Below are 17,931 nucleotides of genomic sequence, written 5' to 3'. Positions count from 1 at the left end.
CAAATAGTTGATTCATCCACGTTAGGTGAATGTGTGAGGTGTGAGGGAGTGAAGCCCCTTGTTAAACAGTTTATTTGTTTTGATAGGTTGGAGAACATATTTATGAACTTTGAACTACCCCTACCTTAGATTGACATGATAAAATATCGGTCAGTTTGTGAACATTCAACTAATTGCAATTTATTTAGTATACCATATTGAACATTGCAGTAATCTATAGTAGAAACTGTTTAAATAAGAAAGACTGACATCAATGATAGCAATATTAATATGTAATGAATTTATCACATATTAAATCTAAACAGTAAGCAATACGATGGCCTTACAATGGATTTCACCCAGTTCCTTATCAATTTGCAAGCGGTAATAGTTTTAAAGTATTGCAGTATCGGCTTTTGTGTGTATTTTTTATAATTGCCTAGGACTTTGAACCACATCACTGATAGCGCAATATTTATCACCACATTGAAATCTAAGTCAAATATATAAAAGACTTCACTTTTTAATATATCCTCAATTCAAGTGATAAATTTGTTTATTACTAAATTCGGTGAAGGCAGCTTGTGCTAGGAAATTTGGTTTTTCTACGAGCTTGCATCTTTCCGGGCAACTTGTATGTTCTAAGAAATCCTGTTTCGGAATTTACAAGGTATGTAGCTGTACATAGTAACCCTTTGTGCCATAAACAAACACACTAGAGCAAAAACAGATGTAGTTATTATTATTATTATTATCATTTGTAGTCATAATGTGTTTAAATAATACAATGCTCTTTCTTTTGGTTTTATATTTTGTTCTTGTTCCATATTGAATAGTAATCTTTTCTAATTATGTCACTACTATTTTAATATGACGACAACGATCTTCTACGAGGTTGTGTAACATGTAAAAAAGAAAGTACAGTAGAAAAAAACAATAATAAAATACTGTATGCTATAGAAATTAATCAGTATAGTCGATCCAAGTCCTTCTTTAAGCATTAAATAAAGTTTTTTTTTTGAGGGATGTATTAGTTTAGGGCTGCTCAACTGAGGTGCAGTATTGTGCTCTTGGCTTCTCACTCAAATTGTAAGTTACTGTACAATACACCATAGAGTAGGAATGTTGCATACCATGGTTTAAATTAATTCCTTTAGATGTTACAATGTACAAATTCACAATCTCCACATACACGTAAATGAAATTATTTAATATCTACCAAACTTTGCTTCAATAATTTAAAAGAATTTTGACTTTTGGTTATCATTTCAATATTATGAATAAACTTTAATTATTCAATGATAGCAAAATCTCTTTTTGTAAAGATTACGGTAATTATCAATTGTGAAAATGGAAAAACATTGGAATTTCCCCTAAACTGTTCCTTTTTACTCGTAGTTTCCTGTTTTAGACCATTAAACACTACTTTGATTATTTTAGCAGGAACTATGGTTATTCCAAGTAGGCAGAATGTTCTGAGAATTTAGTTAATCCCTGGAAGAATATTCTTGCTTTGAAAACCAGGGACCGTACTGATCTATACAAAAGACAGCTTTATTTACACTGTGTTGTGTACTCTAAATTTAGTAACATTACCTAACCAAATTCTAATACACTAACTTGTTGATGCTCTCATGGATTTAATAACTCTGGGTAAGGTCAAAGGTACAGTAGTGAATAGAAAAATACAACAGTCTGTAGCATTGGGGACAAATAATCATTTAGTCCTGTAATAGGCGTACTGTAAATATTCGAATATATTGTAGAAAAGCTGAAGAAGTTCTTCTTGATTATATTTTGTATTTGTTTTTATTTTGTATTACTATATTTTTGTTGTTGAAATGATTGAATTAATATTGATCATGAAAACTGTTTAAGCTTGGTTCCCACTAGAACGTAACGAAAAGACGTAAACGCAACGCAAGCGTTTTAACCAATGACAAGCGAAGTTATAGACAGTTAGCAATCACAAGCGAATAAGCCATCACTTGGGATTGGTCAATTCACTTGCGTTGCGTTACGTCCTTGCGTTGCGTCGCTAGTGGGAACCACACTTAAATGATGTTGCAATTCAAATAATACAATTACAAAGTTATGGCTGAGTTGCCTTGTTTTCAATTCAATTCAAATTTTATTTCAGACAATTGATAATACATTACAGAGAAAACAACAAAGATGAAGGAGAGAGAGGACCAAAGCTTTTATCTATTGGTATATAATGCCTCTCTCCATTTGTAGTACATGTTTGAATCCATCAACAATATTTATATATACAAATTAACATTCTGTTTTCGCTTTTCATTATTCTTATAAGAAATCGGTAAGTCGAAATATTCATAAAATGATGGAATATTGTTTTCCACAAACAAATTCCTCGCACTAACAAATCTGGATTGTCCCAACAATTTTAATTGTCACTGTCCCATTTAAGACATTTTCTATTATTTGACTGTTGCTATTACATCCGGGTGCCAGACATTGGAAGTCTAACTTATACATATACCATAAATTAAGATATTTTAATCACCTATTTAAAAAAAAGAAATGATTGTGATACAAAAGTACTGTCATGAATAAATAGATCTTAAATAAAGATCTTTAAATTAATCAATAATTTTTTTTTTTTATGACAATTAATACTGTAGTAACAAAAATATGAATTTTTATGCATCCCGGCAAAGTACCATTTATCATAATACTTTTATTATTTAATGTTCGTTTAAAACTATTGTCCACAAAAATGGCGAAGTAATAAAAATATAATTATCTTAACATTTTAGCATTTTCATTGAAAATTCTTTTTATTAATATTTAACGATATTAACATGTACTGAATGAATATTTATGAGGCAATATACTTGAACCAATCAGGATGCAGCATACTTTGATAGGGTTGTTAATAACAATGGTTGGCCCCTGTTGAAACCAGGAATTATTTGGTACCTTGGTTTCACAGAATCACGGAAAGTTTTATAAACTGGCTACATCATAAATTGTTACCACTTTGCATTCAAGAAACATTTCTGATCTGATAGTCTGGTTTCATTTAAGTTTGTTACTATTGCATGTTCTTCCAAACATTTTTGTGTCATGAGAGAATGATGAGCAAACACTGGTAGGCAGAAATTTTGTTTTTCTAAATTATTTTTGTGATTTATATTTTTAGTAATTTACTTCTATGTATTTTTTTGTTCTTTTATTATGAATTTATTTCATATGAATTTGATATTGTAATGTTAATATAGAACTATAATTAGTAATTAGTTTAATCCTTTTTTTTGGACAAATGTTGAGATAAACATTGAAATAATAAAGTTGTTTGTGAGTATGTTTAATTGAAGTTTTTGTTTTTCTAATAGTTTATTACAACATTGAACTTAATAATAATAATAGTTAATAGTTTGTACTAAATAGTACTTATATTGCACTTAGGAAGGGATAGTATTGCCCAAAGCTCTGCAATTTATTTCTGGCTGTTTTACTTTAATTTTAATTTGATTTAGCTTTTTGGTTATTTTATTTGTTTCTCCATTGAGATCTAGCCACTGAGATACCAAAAACATTGTCAGATTTTCAGTAATTTGCCTTTGCATGTATTTATTGGTACAATTTATGAATATTTTAAATCGATTAATCCCCAGTATTAGTATTATTATTAAAAAATTAAAAGTTATATTATGGTTCTATTACATAGGAGAATCTTGTGTAATGCAAGCTGCGTGTTTGAAATCCCACCTGTATTGTACATCGTCTAACAGCTATATTCCACTGCCAAAATCAAATCCCACATTCTGAATAGCCTGCTATCTACTGTATTCATTTTGACATTAGTTCAAGATGAAAACAGTATATTAATTCAATACATGCAAGTTAGCTTTAGAACAATAGGGATAATTATAAAACAAATAGTGGATGGGAAGAATATTTTAATTTGTTGAAAGTCTGACTCTCCTATTCTGCCTCATTAAATAGAACAATCAATCTTTCAACTCATGAAATAATTTCACTATTCAACTCATAAACATTCTTTATAGTAACAGTATTTGTATTTTATGTGTTCATTTTTATAAGTAATAAATTGTGACTTGAAAATTTGATGATGATGTTCAGCTAGAGATATCTTGGTGAAAAATATTGATTATAGATATAATATCACAATGTTCTTTATATTATAGCACGTTTATACTATTTTGCTGGTTTTTTTTCTAAAGGTTGCTGTCACGATAACATTTTTGATGTTTATTAGGTTTGCAATAAAGCAATAATAAAGTAATAAAAAAAAATACACATTGTATACTTTAAAGAAAATATCTAATGAACTTCATGTGACCTAAAAACTAAATTAAATCTCTATTGATATTTATCGGAACTTTGCTTTTGGAAGAATAATATAGCATGATGATGTCATATCACTACCATATTTAAGCATATCACTACCATATTTGGGGACATGAAACTTTTTTGTCACACAAAGTTTGATAGTGTAGACAGAGCTTCAGATGAGCTAGCTAAGCATATTGTAAATCATGCTTGTTATTACTCCCATCATGAGCATGTGACCAAGTAGCAAAGTGTAATTGATAGTTTCTATGGAGTCAGCTGATTTCCTCTGGATATTGGAATGTGCGAATATATTAATATGCTAGCTTGTCAAAATTCTTAGACATGGCATGTCATTTCTTAGAAACCAGGTAGCCTGGCTCAGTCTTCACTACCTGGTAAAGCAAACTAGTTGCTTGTTCTATTACAACCGGTGTAATATTAAAGTAACTGTAATATTTGTGTATGCTTTTAAAATATGGATTTATGACCTTATTAAAGGTAGGAGAATAGCAGTGTTAATGAGTAGTTATGTAATAGGAAGTAGAGGTAGGTACTGACATAGTTTGAACTTTGACCTATACTATATTTGTGGAAATTTTAAGTGTATAATACTAATGAAAATGCATTGATAACAATCATTTGGTAGTATGATACTTAAATTCATTACAGCATGGATGTATACTTCCATGATTACAGGCAGTGTACTTAAAAGAGTATAAAGTATGTAGGACACTTTATAGTTTACGATTTACCAAAGATAATGTTTGTTTTCAGTATCTTAAATATTTTTTCTTCATCCCCATGTGCATTGAATTACCATAATAAAACACAAAAGGAAAGGAAAAACAAATTTAAATTAAATTCCTCTATTTTGAAGATTGAAATATATGATTAAGAATAAAGACATTTTAATGTGATATTTGTAAAGGCAAAATTGATGACGTCAAATTGCTAAATCTGTTTAGAATAATCTAATGTCATCTCATACGAAACCAACAGTATTTGGTTTGATCTATTCCAAATCATGTGTGGGCGTTTGCTTAACACAATATAATGCAAATTGCGTAGAGACTTTTTCTATCATAAATACTGTATAAATTATGCAAGTGGAACATAATATAATTAAAATTTGAAAGAATTGAACAGTTTGGATGACGTTTTTAATTGAGACATTAATAAAAAAAAAACTTGACATTATCACATTGAGATTAAATTTATTTTAAACGTATTATTATTATGTATCCAAATTCTGAGTAATCAAAAATAATTCGAAACAGAAGGAATATTTCAAACTTTTACGTCATTGCAGATGATACTAAACACTTACATATTTAAAAATATGTATATATATATAATAAAAATTATATGGTTAAGATTGCAATAAATAAAAAATATTGGAAGTGTACTTATACAGTTAATACAAATTTTAATTAATTTGTGCCATTTTAACTATATTATAGTTTTCCCTACCCTGAAATTGGATCATTGACCAAAATGCCAATAAAATATATTATTATATTTATATTATTGATTATATTTGCTGGTTTCTTTTTATCTCACAATATTATTTAATTATAATAATTGAAATATAGATTTGAATTCTTAGAATTCTGGATTACAATGTAATCCCTTTAATCCATATTAATCCTGTCTGTTGCACACTGTCTGAAATTTTATACTTGTGCATAATCACTAATCCATGATCATTTGCATACTTGAGTTCATATCAAAACCGTTTTTTAAATCTTCTACTACCACTATTTCAAAGTATTTCATTATTTTGTGGACAATATTGTATGCGATGGAACATAAGGTGTTGATTTAGTTTATGGTAAAATATTCTGTTGATTTGAGAGAGTTTTGTGTGAAGTCCGTATTTTAAAGGTCATACTGTTACTTAGTAAGCATTAATTCATAAATCCTCAGCATATTCTACAGTACATGGAACAGTACTAACAGTCTTACAATCAGTCCGTTTAATAATAAAATTTTATTTGATTACAAACATTTACAATTTAAGCAGATTTTGAAAAACAAATCATTTGTTGAATGCTGTCTATGTTTGCCTGGATTCATAATTAATTTTTTAGTATAATATAATACAATTTTGTCTTCTCTTATTGAACAACAGGTTAAAGAGTAAACTTCAAGAGAAGGAAGACGTGTTAGAGGGCACCGAGCCATATCAGCACCATCTTAAAACCTTACTCCTCAACACCTTTGCTGCACCATTGAACGGTATAGAATTTGGCATTTTTCCACAGCACATCTATTCAGCTCGTCGCCCTCGAGGAAACTGGTTCTATGGCGTGGGGAAAAACCGTCCATATCCATATATGTTCCCCTATGGTAGAAGTCCCTTAGGTTATCCATGTGATCGTAATGTTGTTCACAGCACGATAATGAATAATAAGCCGGTAAAGAAACGTGCCATTCAGGCCTGGCGTGATGGTGATATGGCCAACGAATACAACGCATATCAAGAGGTACTATTTACTTGTTTGTATTTTGTGTTTAATTACAGACCCCGCCTGAAACAAGCTTTTAAGCTTAAAATGTTATTCTCTGCAATAACATACATTTATTTACGGATAGCATAGTAGCAATAAATATTGCAATTAAAATTAGCTGTTATTTTATTATTTTCTATGAGGAAATCAAATTCTAGTAGTAGTCTAAAATAAAGGTGTTAGTTAAACCAATGACTAATTGATATTTGGAAGTACAAATCTATGTTATAAAACGTTTGTTAATAATAATGTTAGTAAAGGATGTTTTTTTTTTTAATCTAAACTTGCTTCTGAAAGCTATCACAAGCCTGCCTATTGTTGAAAAGTTTGTAACAAACAATTAATGTATAATATAGAGAAAATTTAATTATTTTATTGATACCACATTTACTGTATAAATCTATTTTTTCTATAAGTGTATACCAATGAACGGAGGCTGGCATCATATGGAACACAATGATCGCTCGGACACAAATAGAAATCTGGAATGCTTAGCCACCTGGTCGCCATCCAGTGTCAGCGAGTGTCCGAGCCAAACTGACAGCGAGGTAGATTCTGATGCCAACTCAAGCTTCTCACACACAGTACCTGAAAACATTGATGCCAGCTTTTATGGAGAGGAAAAAAAGAAAAAACGTTCCAGGAAAAAGCAGCTATCCATGGTTCTAGACCGAATTAGTGTCCAAAACAAAACTGAAAAACAAAAAACAAACCAGGAAGAGGTTGTAAGAATATCTGGGATGGGCGTCGCATCTGAAAGGAAAGAAGCTCAAAATATACAGCCTATTATTTTAGATTTTGAAGTTCCATTACCAAAAGAAGCGGAAGCAAATAAGGATGAGAATTCTTTGAAACGGTTGCAGAATTCGGCAGACATCCAAGAATTATCAGAGGAACCTTCTGCTAAAAAACAATGCAATGAGGAACCTGAAGTATTGAGTAATAAGGAGAGTATGCCATCACAAGCAGATCAGGTATATTTTCATTTTTAGAAATTGTTAGTGGCACTGTTTTTTGGTGCCTTAGCTTGTAGGTACAGTCCTGTGATTGTTATCATATCTCAATAGAATAAAAATCCAACATAATAATAATTATTAAAAAAACTATTGTTTTGTTCACATATGATTAAATTTGTTGTTGGGCTAAAATTATAATACATTTATCAGAATGAATATGTAAAATTACATGATACCTTTACAAGCAGTCAATCAGACAAAACAGAACAACCAACCACCCACATCAGACAGATAGTATTCATATTGTAATGAATTTCATCACATCATGCAGATTACTTTTCATAAGGATCGAAAGTGTATTTAAATGTACTGAATAAGTTATCTGAAAAAAATAGTTAGTCTCAAATACAATAAAAAAGAAAAATACAGTAGTTGTTGATGCAATAATGATCCATAATGTAAAGTTCATGTTATTGTCCAGGGTTCAAATGGCCACAATTAGTAGATGTCCAACATAGGAAAGTGTTGAATGTAACAATGCAATGTTCTTGACATATGCTAACATGTTGGCTTGGGAATTAATGTTTAAATTTATTATCATACTTGAAAATCTGTATTTTAATATTATACGGTGGCAGATCCTATTTTGAAATAGGGAAGTCCCAGGGCCTAAAAATTGTGAAATGAAGGGCTGAGCTTAAGTCGGTGTCCTATCTTTTGCATTACAATTTGTAATTGGATCCGCAATACAAACTAAATCAAAAATAACAATTCAAAACTTAAAAAAAAAACAGATTTTAAACTTTTTAAATTGATGTGCAGTAGTTTTTTTTTTGAATGACCACTAATTAAAAAAATTTAAATCATCAATTATTTAAATGAATGCAAATTTGTGCATGTGTGGGAGTAATGACTAAAGTATTATCAAGATTTAATCAAGATTTTACAAGATTAATTTGCAGATTATAACATTTATATCTACACAGTACAGAAAATAGAAAAATCTATGTACTGTATTCCTTTTGACATTTACAGCAAATGTTTGTTGTTTTCTCGTATCAAATATAGTATGTTATTGTTAGACTCAGAATGTTAATTTCACAGCAGACATACTTGACCTAAACTCTAAATTGTAAACATTGACCAACAAAAACAATACAGTATTATTAATTTTCAATAATCATGACATTATTTTTTCATTAATTCTGTTGTATGTGTTTTTTTTTTAAATTATAAAAGTTATTCGCAATGCATCAATTTCATCCCTAGTGGTGTTATAAAATGTTTTCATAAAAGTATTTAATTGATGTATTACTACAAGACATAGTTCTGTTACATGAACATATTTATTATCAAAATGGGAGCCCCTGTCCCAGCAGAGATCTGGTTATTATCCCTTATATGTCTTGTTTTATTAAAATACAGTCTAGACTATAATTTTCTATAAATGTAATAGTATGTGCCATGTCATCCTGTGATACTAAAGAAACCTACTATAATCTTAATACCATATTTACAGAGTGTACTCATCTGACCGCCCCCATACATCCTCATCCCGCTCGTAGTACTGCGAACAATAATATCATTTAGAGACGTTAAAATATAGGATGTATGAATAAATAATTGTCACCTAGGACATCCACATCCTGATTTTAATATCAATATTGTTGTATCAAGTATTATTGCCCTATTAATTATTGCCCCGTCAAGTATTGTCTATCCGTTTATTGTTCTGTCAAGTATTTTACACTGTATAGCACTTTTATTGTTCATTTACTAAGTCAAGTATTTCAATATTAAATTAACCATATGATTGGAATATATCAATTACTTAGCAGAATAATGCTATTAAATGATGAAATCATTTAGAGTTGTTAATATAAATACTGAATTGAGTAAATAAAGTGGTATTTAAAGGGATATCTTTGGTACAAAAACAAAGTGGCTACTTAATGAGTGAGTGAATGGCCGCATGGTTAAGGCAGAGGAGTGGCTGTTTTGCCACATTAAAAGTGTCAATTTCATAGGGGCCCGGGTATACCATTAATTTTTTTATTCTTTATTTTATGTATAATACTTTCAATATCAATGTAGTGTAGTGGATCACACATTATAATTATATTCATAAATAAATTTAAACCAAAAAACATTAACATAAGGTACAAAACATTTAAAACAAATACAACAATTTAAATTAATAATATTTTATCTGAAAAGAGGTTAATATATTATAATAAATAGAATATCCATCAAGTAAAAGATAATTCGAATATATACATTTATATAAATTATATTTATTGTGCTTTTATTTGCTTGCAGGTATACAGTAGATCTCATTCAGTTGTTGTACAATTATTAATTTAAATCATTAGTGTTTGTCTGGAATACATAAATATATAATTTGTGTGTTTATATTTTTTAGTCAAAATAATTTTTTGTTTTTATTATTTTTCAGTCAAATGAGAGCAAGCAACAGGAAGGTCAGAGTGATACAAGTTCACAGAAATCCTCAACATCTGAAGATTTGTTTAAGAAGCCCGATATAAATCAATATAAAGCAAGCACAGGTGGTGTTCGTTGTTTTATTTGCCAGAGACAGATTATTACTGATGGCAGAGAAACTGCGTTTTTTGGCATGGTTGTTTGTGTACCTTGCAAAAAGATCCAGGAGTCTGGGGGCCCAGCATTACCAACTCCTGTTCCTAAATTTCCAACTGCTTGCCATCCAAAACTTTTTCGTGGGTCTAAATATGTTCGTCCAAAATATGGACGATCATCCAGATCACCAAGCCCAGCACGGTCACCCTCAAGGTCACCAGCGTCATCGCCGATTCCAAGGTCACCTGTGTCGCCATACAGATCAAATCCGGTGTCACCTTTTTCTAAACCGTCTTTGTCACCTGCAGTGTCTAGCCCCAGGAATTCTGTGTCAGCTACACCACCAGCTTCTCCTAAAGAGTCGGCACCTAAAGTGTCAAATCTTGTATCGACGAACACCTCACCTGAGACAACCAGTGATAAATCACCTAGAACGTTATCCGCATCTTCGCACCACTCAGAACTTCAACAACCCCAGATATCTATAAGCCAACCCAGGTCGTTAGGCCAGAGTCCTAACTACCATTCTCCTAATCCTTTACATATGTCCAGTCAATCACTACCGGCAAGTCCTCTTCATATTAATGTGTCGTCGCCCAGTCATTCAAAGCCTGACAAGTTCTCACCAACAGCACTGCATATGCCTGCTGGAATGCACAGACCACCAAGGGTACTTAGCTTGCCTACACCTTCTAATACTAATAGACACACACAGGTAAGAACATGATATATTAATTGTTTTTTTAAAGGCACTGTACTGTATGTACTGTATTGCTCGGTCAAAAGTGGAAGTTTTTTATAATTTGTTGTCAGATCACCTTTTGTATATCCTTGGTTTTTTTTTATTCTAAGAAAAGACATTTTGGACAATTATTTGTGAAGATCTACCTGTTGATTTATTTACCAATTGATAAAACAAAATTATAAATAGACTAGCCTTGAAAAAAGTGCGGGTCAAACAAGATAAATGAAAGATAGTCTTTGCTGTGGAAGCACAACCTATAGAAAAAAATGTTTTTGTTTGTTTTAGTAATTTAGAAAAATTTCCAGACTTAAACTACCTAGTTTAAAAATTAAATCCCCCTAAGATGCCTAATAGGGAGGTTTGCTTTTAAAGACACCTTCCCTACTTTTTTTAGATCTAATTTAAGATCACAAACTATATTTAATGTAAAAATAATACTATATGGTCCTATTGCGATAACTTTTTTCGTCTTTAAATGGTTAAAAATGTGAAAAATAAGTCGATTCTAATAATTATAGTGGCCCGCTATAAATCCCAAAATGCATTGCGCGCGGATTGATATTTTTGTTTTCTTTTGTAATTCACCCACTTTTCAATCGATCATGAGACCAAACAAATGGAAGACTCCAAACTTGTCAGCGAAAATACCGGGTTTTCCCTAATAAATGTATCAACAAAGTCTGACAAAAATAGAAAGACAATTAATGCAGCAACTATACATCGTCAGGCTAGGTATATAGCTAGCGTACGATGTTCGTACATTACCGATGTTTACCAGCTAGGCCTAAAGACCGTCCATAAGAGGTCACTCGCCGCGAGCTACTTAGGTAGTGCATTGTTTCTTACTTTTTCTCATAATTTACAATAAAACGTACAAGGAATGCCCTGGTTTAATGTTTTTAAAGTAATATATATGTATTATTTTTACAAAATGTCACAAATTGTAGGGAATTTACCTAGTGTCTTTAACTATTTTAGTATGGTACTAATTGACTAGATATTGATATAAAATATTAATACTGTACAGAAAACCGGGTTACAGTAACTTTAAATACAACTGACTATTTTACGTTACGTTTATTTAAGTCAACATATACATATCAAAATGTGTTTTTAGTATAAACATGTTGAATTATCAATGCATTTTTGAGATAAAAATAAACATGGACACATTTCAAAGTAACCTACTTCAACAGACTGCTATCAGAGAATATTGATGTCTGACGTTAAATTAGTCATCATCCACTGGCAAATCAGATTCATTATTCTATCTTAACATTTTATTAGGATGACTTCTATGAACTAAGAATTTTTCTAGGAACTTTTCTCTTGAATTGCAAATTTAGTTAGCTGCTGGGATTTATCACATTTCCTTGTTGTCATGACAACTGTCGTGTTCGTCATTTAGCAGTGCATATGATGTTTGGGTGATGAAAATAGTAACAAATTATTTCAATGTGATCACTAAATTAGAGTCTGTAACGATAAAGTGAAAATATTTTACGCGCTACGGTCGAAACAACTACACTCTTAGCCATTAGTACTATGCTTATTTTTAGCTAAAATAAAATATTCCAGTTATATTTATTATGTAGCGTCAGCGGTTGACGTCATTCCATTTAAATTTGTGTTGCAAATGCAATTAAACTGTGAGGCTGATTGTGGATTTACAAGCTAAGAATTTAGTAGGAATTCTTAGCAAAATAATATCTTTTTTTATGAATTGAATGATTCAAAGATTTGCAGATTTTATAATTAATATGCGCAATGAAATTGAATGAATAATTTTTGGGATTTTGCATTAAATTGTATACATAATATCACAGTAGATCCTATTTTTTACATCATTAAAGGAATAGAAAAGAAAAAAAAAATGAAGACTTATTGAAAAAAGTGTTTGGAATGTTATGTATTTTAAACATAACATTTTCACTTTAAACAGGAAAATTCCTATTTATGTATATTTATTGTTAATTACTTATAATTAAATAAAGTTCAGTCAACACTGTTGATCCCATGAAAATATGTCAATAATATTAATATGTAGAAGTTAAATAATTTCCTTTAAAAAGCATAACAACTTTGAATAATAATAATAATACTGTACATACTACATATCATTTAAACCATTGGGAGGAATAAATAATGTATATTTATATATATATTTTTTAGGTTGAATTGCCACACAATGAGGTAACACCAATGCCTGAAAGTAACATGTCTAGTCAAGCATCCCCGCAGCCGAGCCAACAATTTGAGCGAACATACCAAGAAAATGAAACAATCAGAGCTTTGCTTAAACTGCGACGTCAAGACCAACAACATCAATCTGGTCCACCTCCTCTGATTCAGACATCGGCTAGTCGTACAATCCCTGTTGTGTCTAATGGTGCTGCTACTCAACTTCCCACAGGAGTTATCATACCTGGAGTTCCTCCATCCACAAGGACTATGTATCCAGCAAGCATTCCTCAAGGATTCATTCCATCAACACCTCCGGGTGGATTTCCCCGGATTCAGATGATTCCGTTGCAGAGAATGCCAATTGAAGCCTTTCCCAGGAGTGGTAATGGCACTTTTAATATTATTATGCAAATTTTATAAAAGTAATGTTAAAAAACTTCAATCAAATGACTTTTTTTCATCCAACAAGGGAATTTAAATTTACACTCTTTTATATTAATAGTATGGAAACATTGATAAAAAGGTATATTTTTATGTTTCTTTTCACAGTTTGCTATGAAAATATAATAATCTTAAAAATAATCTTTATACTTTTAGATGTTGTTCAAAACCACATGCTGCAGCCTCCTTCTGGCAATATACGTTATCCAGGAATTGATCTTATGAAGACCATCCCGATTCCTAAAATATCTGAAGTCAGAACATTAAACCCAGCTGTTGTTGCTGGCATGGTCAACATGCCTATGTTGATGCAGGGTTACAATCCAACCCTTTCAAAACGACCAAGAAAGAAAAAGAATGCTATGATAATTGAAAACAATCCGCATAATCAACCGGGACAGTATCGCGGAGAAAACCCAACTGATCAATCTGCCAGTAAAGACCCTTTAGTTATTGTAGGAACAAACTGTGGTGCAGGGTCTTCATCGATAAAAGTTGGTAATGAAAAAGAACAAGAACCATATAATATGCCGCCTCAGCAGCAGGCTCCTAAACCATTTCGAGATGGTCTTTCACATCTTCTTGCGTTTCATTGCATGTGTCAAGGAAATCCTATAACGTTTATTCAGTGTCCAAATTGTGAATTCATCTGTAACAGTGTTGACGGAATGGAGCTGCATTTTGCTGCGCAGAGGCATGCAGAGATACGTGGTGATAAAGATGTGAATCCTGGGAAGTATATGTCGGAAAAAGGAAGTGGAAAACCAGCTGGAGATGATGGTGTGTCTTTGTCATCTATGGAGACACAATCAGCAGATACAGATTCAGATTTATCATCACCATTATGTAAAAATATGCAAGAAGTATGTTATTGACAAAAATGTTTTTTTTTTAAATAAAATTTGACACCATTTGAGTTGGTAAAAATTTTCAATACACAATATAGTTGTAATGTAACATGAAAGATATGAATCCAATATTACAGTTTATATTCTTAATTGACATTGTAATTAGGCAAAATTATTATTAAATTATTGAATTGTGAAATTACCAATGAGTTTGGAATTTGCAGTCTTTATTTGGAAATTACTTATGCCACTTTAAAATATACTTATTTATAGTATTTTCTTTGTTTTCTCGTACAGAACTGGCGGATGTTAAACCCATCATCTGATACACGTTTTGAAAAACATAAACAATCATACACAAGTGCCTTAGATCTAAGAGTAGGAGGAAGTAAGTCAGGAGAAACGCCAGAACGACCCACACCACTTGATCTCAGCCAGAAGCAAGTTAATGCAATGGAGATAGTTAGATCAACATCCTCTGGTCAAATTGAAAATACTATTCCTCTAGATTTATCAAGCCATATAGAAAATGCCCGGCTAGCTACAAGGGAATCTGGAAGAGACGCATTTGTTGAGGCTGCAAGAGAGACAGCAGCAAAAATGGGACAACAAGATTTGTTCCTGTCTGAGAGGTATCATCAAGGAGCAGTTCGCAGACCACCTGCAATTGAACTCATTTCAAACAAATCATACCTTACCCAGTCACAACTTGAAAGTGAAGCAAGAACTCGAATGATCTTGGTCGATAACTCTCCTCTTTACTCAATTGGCAGGGGTAGTAAAGTTCCCCCTTCATCTTACGAATATCCTAGTGCAGGACCCGGTGTTGTGCAGCTTGTCCGACCACCGCATTATCCAGCCCCTTCTACAGTAGCAAATCGCGACGTGCCAATTTTCCCTGGAACTGAGGTAACAAGTAGGGATGCCCTTATGCAAAAGGAACAGCAAAGATTAAACACTCACAGATATGGCTCTGTGACGGTTCAACAGTTACTTCGTGGTGGTCCTCCTTCTCAAAGAACAAACCCACAAACTACAAATTTGCAGTTTCATCCTGGTTATTCTTTACAAGAAGGAATAGGTGTAAGCCTACCATTGCCAAACTTAGTCAGAGCTCAGCCACGTGCTACTGTTGCTCCACTAGTGTCACAACAACAGATAAGCTATCAAGGAGGAACCATCTCAGTTCATTCTGCGGCTCAGCAATTACAGCAGCAACAAGACAATCTTAGAGAATTACAAAACCGCCAGAGGGAGGAATTTGAAAGACAAGCTAATTTACATAAAGAAATGCAGTTGTCAGAAAGACGGGTAGACTTACAGGAGAGGCATCAGGATCAAGAAAAAGAAAGACACAGAAATATGCAAGAACGAGAGAGACAGTTACAAGAAAGAGAAAGGCAGAGAGACATACAGGAGAAGGAAATGCAAAGAGAATTACATGAAAGAGAAATACATGAAAGAGTAAGGCGACGAGAAATTCAAGAAAGAGAAAGGCATAGGGAAATACAGGAAAAAGAAATGCGAAGAGAACTACATGAACAAGAAATGCAGGAAAGGGAGAGGCAGAGGAAAATACAGAGAGAAGTAGAGGAAAAGGAACGACAAGAGATTGAAAGGCAAAGGGAAATAAAATTGCGAGAAAGACATCAAAATATGCAAGGAGAGGTAACTAGGCAGAACATGGTAGATCGACAGCAACTAAATGAAAAAGTTGCTAAAAACTCAGAAGTTGTGATGCATGATCGACAGAGAGAGCCACACGAATATCACCGAGGACCAAAAGGCAAACACAGGCGGCTTGAATTGCAAAACAATAATACTAATCAAGGTGTTTCAAAAGATAGCGACAGGATTGCAGTTGTGAAATCCGAGCCTGTAGAAGATCCTTGTCAAAATGGGTCCGAGAACGTGGATGATAGCGTGATGCATTTAGCTGAGGCAGAGCAATATCAAGTAAATGCGATTGTAAAGCAAGAAACCTTGTCACTTGCATCTGCTTAAAGAAAAAAAACATTATAAAAATAGTTCTGATCTATTGAACTATGACCATGATATGCAATTTATTTTAGTACAAATTGATGCAGCTATTTAATGTTTTTATTTAGTTTTAACTTTGTAGTACTACTGTACATTTTTATGTATTTTATCACATGTTTGCCAAATATTACCCATTCAGCTCTTTTAACATATTTGCCAAATGAAACAATAGATATTTTTTGAAATTACTGTTTTAAAACTTTTTCAAAAGGTTATATATACCTCTTTAGATTATTGAAAAATTCTGAAATAATTTGTACTTTTTTCTATTCAATATATTTCTTGAAACATGATTTTGTAAAAAAGATTTAGCATAGGAGTTATTTGAAAAAATTTAGATGAATGTCTGTGTTCATTTTTCCTTGTACACAATATACTACCATACTAATAAAAATAAAAGCGTTAGCTAAACCTCAAGGGTATTAATTATTAAAGTTAAAATTATCCAATCACAATCATGTACAGAATGTTTAAAATATTAATTATTAATGTTTTGGCTTTTTTATGAATTTTTTTTATTATAATGATTTTTTAAAAGTGGATGTATTACCCCAAATTACCATAAATTTTACAATTTGTAATCTTTATTTTTATGATTTTTACCCTTATTATGGCATCCACATTTCAAATGCAATAGTATAAAACTGAAATTTGATAAATGAACTTAAAAATTAAATGTAAACAGGTAAATTACATCAATTAATAATTTGCCAATCAAAAGAGTGATTCACCAATTACATTAAAAATATATATTTTTAGAATATACAGAAAATTGTACTAAAAATACCTCATTAATATTAATAATAGAATTTATATCTTGACCATGAAATAAAAATAACTTATGGTTATTTTTTATTAAAAATAGAGTGTTATCACATATTGTGACACCATTTGTTGTTATTCCCTTTATTGCAGTTATTTTTAGTAGCAGGTTAGTTATTATTGTGATTTTGATCAGAATAATATGTTGCTCGTTTTATTTATTTTGCTGCAAATTCACAATTGCTTTTTAAAATCTGTACATAATAAATGTAATTATTATTAATTAGTATTAAATTATTTTTATTCTGTATAAATGAACATTTTCAACGTTATGTTGAGTTTATGCTGTCTGTATTCTAGATCTGAAACAAAGTGTAAATTAATTGTTACAAAACATATTGTACATAATAATGGTTTGCTTATGTATCTGAAAATAATGTTAAATTGTTATTTACTAAATATTTGTCATTCCAATTTGTCAGTAAGCTCTCATTTAAACCATTTTATACCTGTATTTTTTCTCATCTGAATCATCTTTCTGCTAA

General features: G+C 31.4%; 1 protein-coding gene across 1 annotated transcript; it reads left to right on the top strand.

Moving 5' to 3' along the window:
• The first annotated feature begins 316 nt into the window (after positions 1-316).
• On the top strand, positions 317-16,857 carry LOC140039298 (uncharacterized). Its single transcript, XM_072084902.1, has 8 exons — positions 317-363; positions 557-649; positions 6,434-6,788; positions 7,229-7,786; positions 10,224-11,081; positions 13,284-13,677; positions 13,893-14,599; positions 14,882-16,857. The coding sequence occupies exons 1-8, from the start codon at positions 317-319 to the stop codon at positions 16,586-16,588; spliced, it is 4,719 nt and encodes a 1,572-aa protein (XP_071941003.1). The 3' UTR covers positions 16,589-16,857.
• Positions 16,858-17,931: the final 1,074 nt, after the last annotated feature.

Source organism: Antedon mediterranea, chromosome 2 (genome assembly GCF_964355755.1).
Source record: "Antedon mediterranea chromosome 2, ecAntMedi1.1, whole genome shotgun sequence".
Taxonomy (NCBI): Eukaryota; Metazoa; Echinodermata; class Crinoidea; order Comatulida; family Antedonidae; genus Antedon; species Antedon mediterranea.
Note: the sequence above shows the minus strand (reverse complement) of the source record. Positions and strands in the feature narration are given on the sequence as shown.

Bases quoted from the DNA above. Each gene is read 5' to 3' on its own strand.
- LOC140039298 (XM_072084902.1), top strand. From the start codon at position 317: ATGGCCTTACAATGGATTTCACCCAGTTCCTTATCAATTTGCAAGCG. The intron at 364-556 runs GTAATAGTTTTA...AATTCGGTGAAG, and splicing joins TCCTTATCAATTTGCAAGCG to GCAGCTTGTGCTAGGAAATT. The intron at 14,600-14,881 runs GTATGTTATTGA...TTTCTCGTACAG, and splicing joins TATGTAAAAATATGCAAGAA to AACTGGCGGATGTTAAACCC.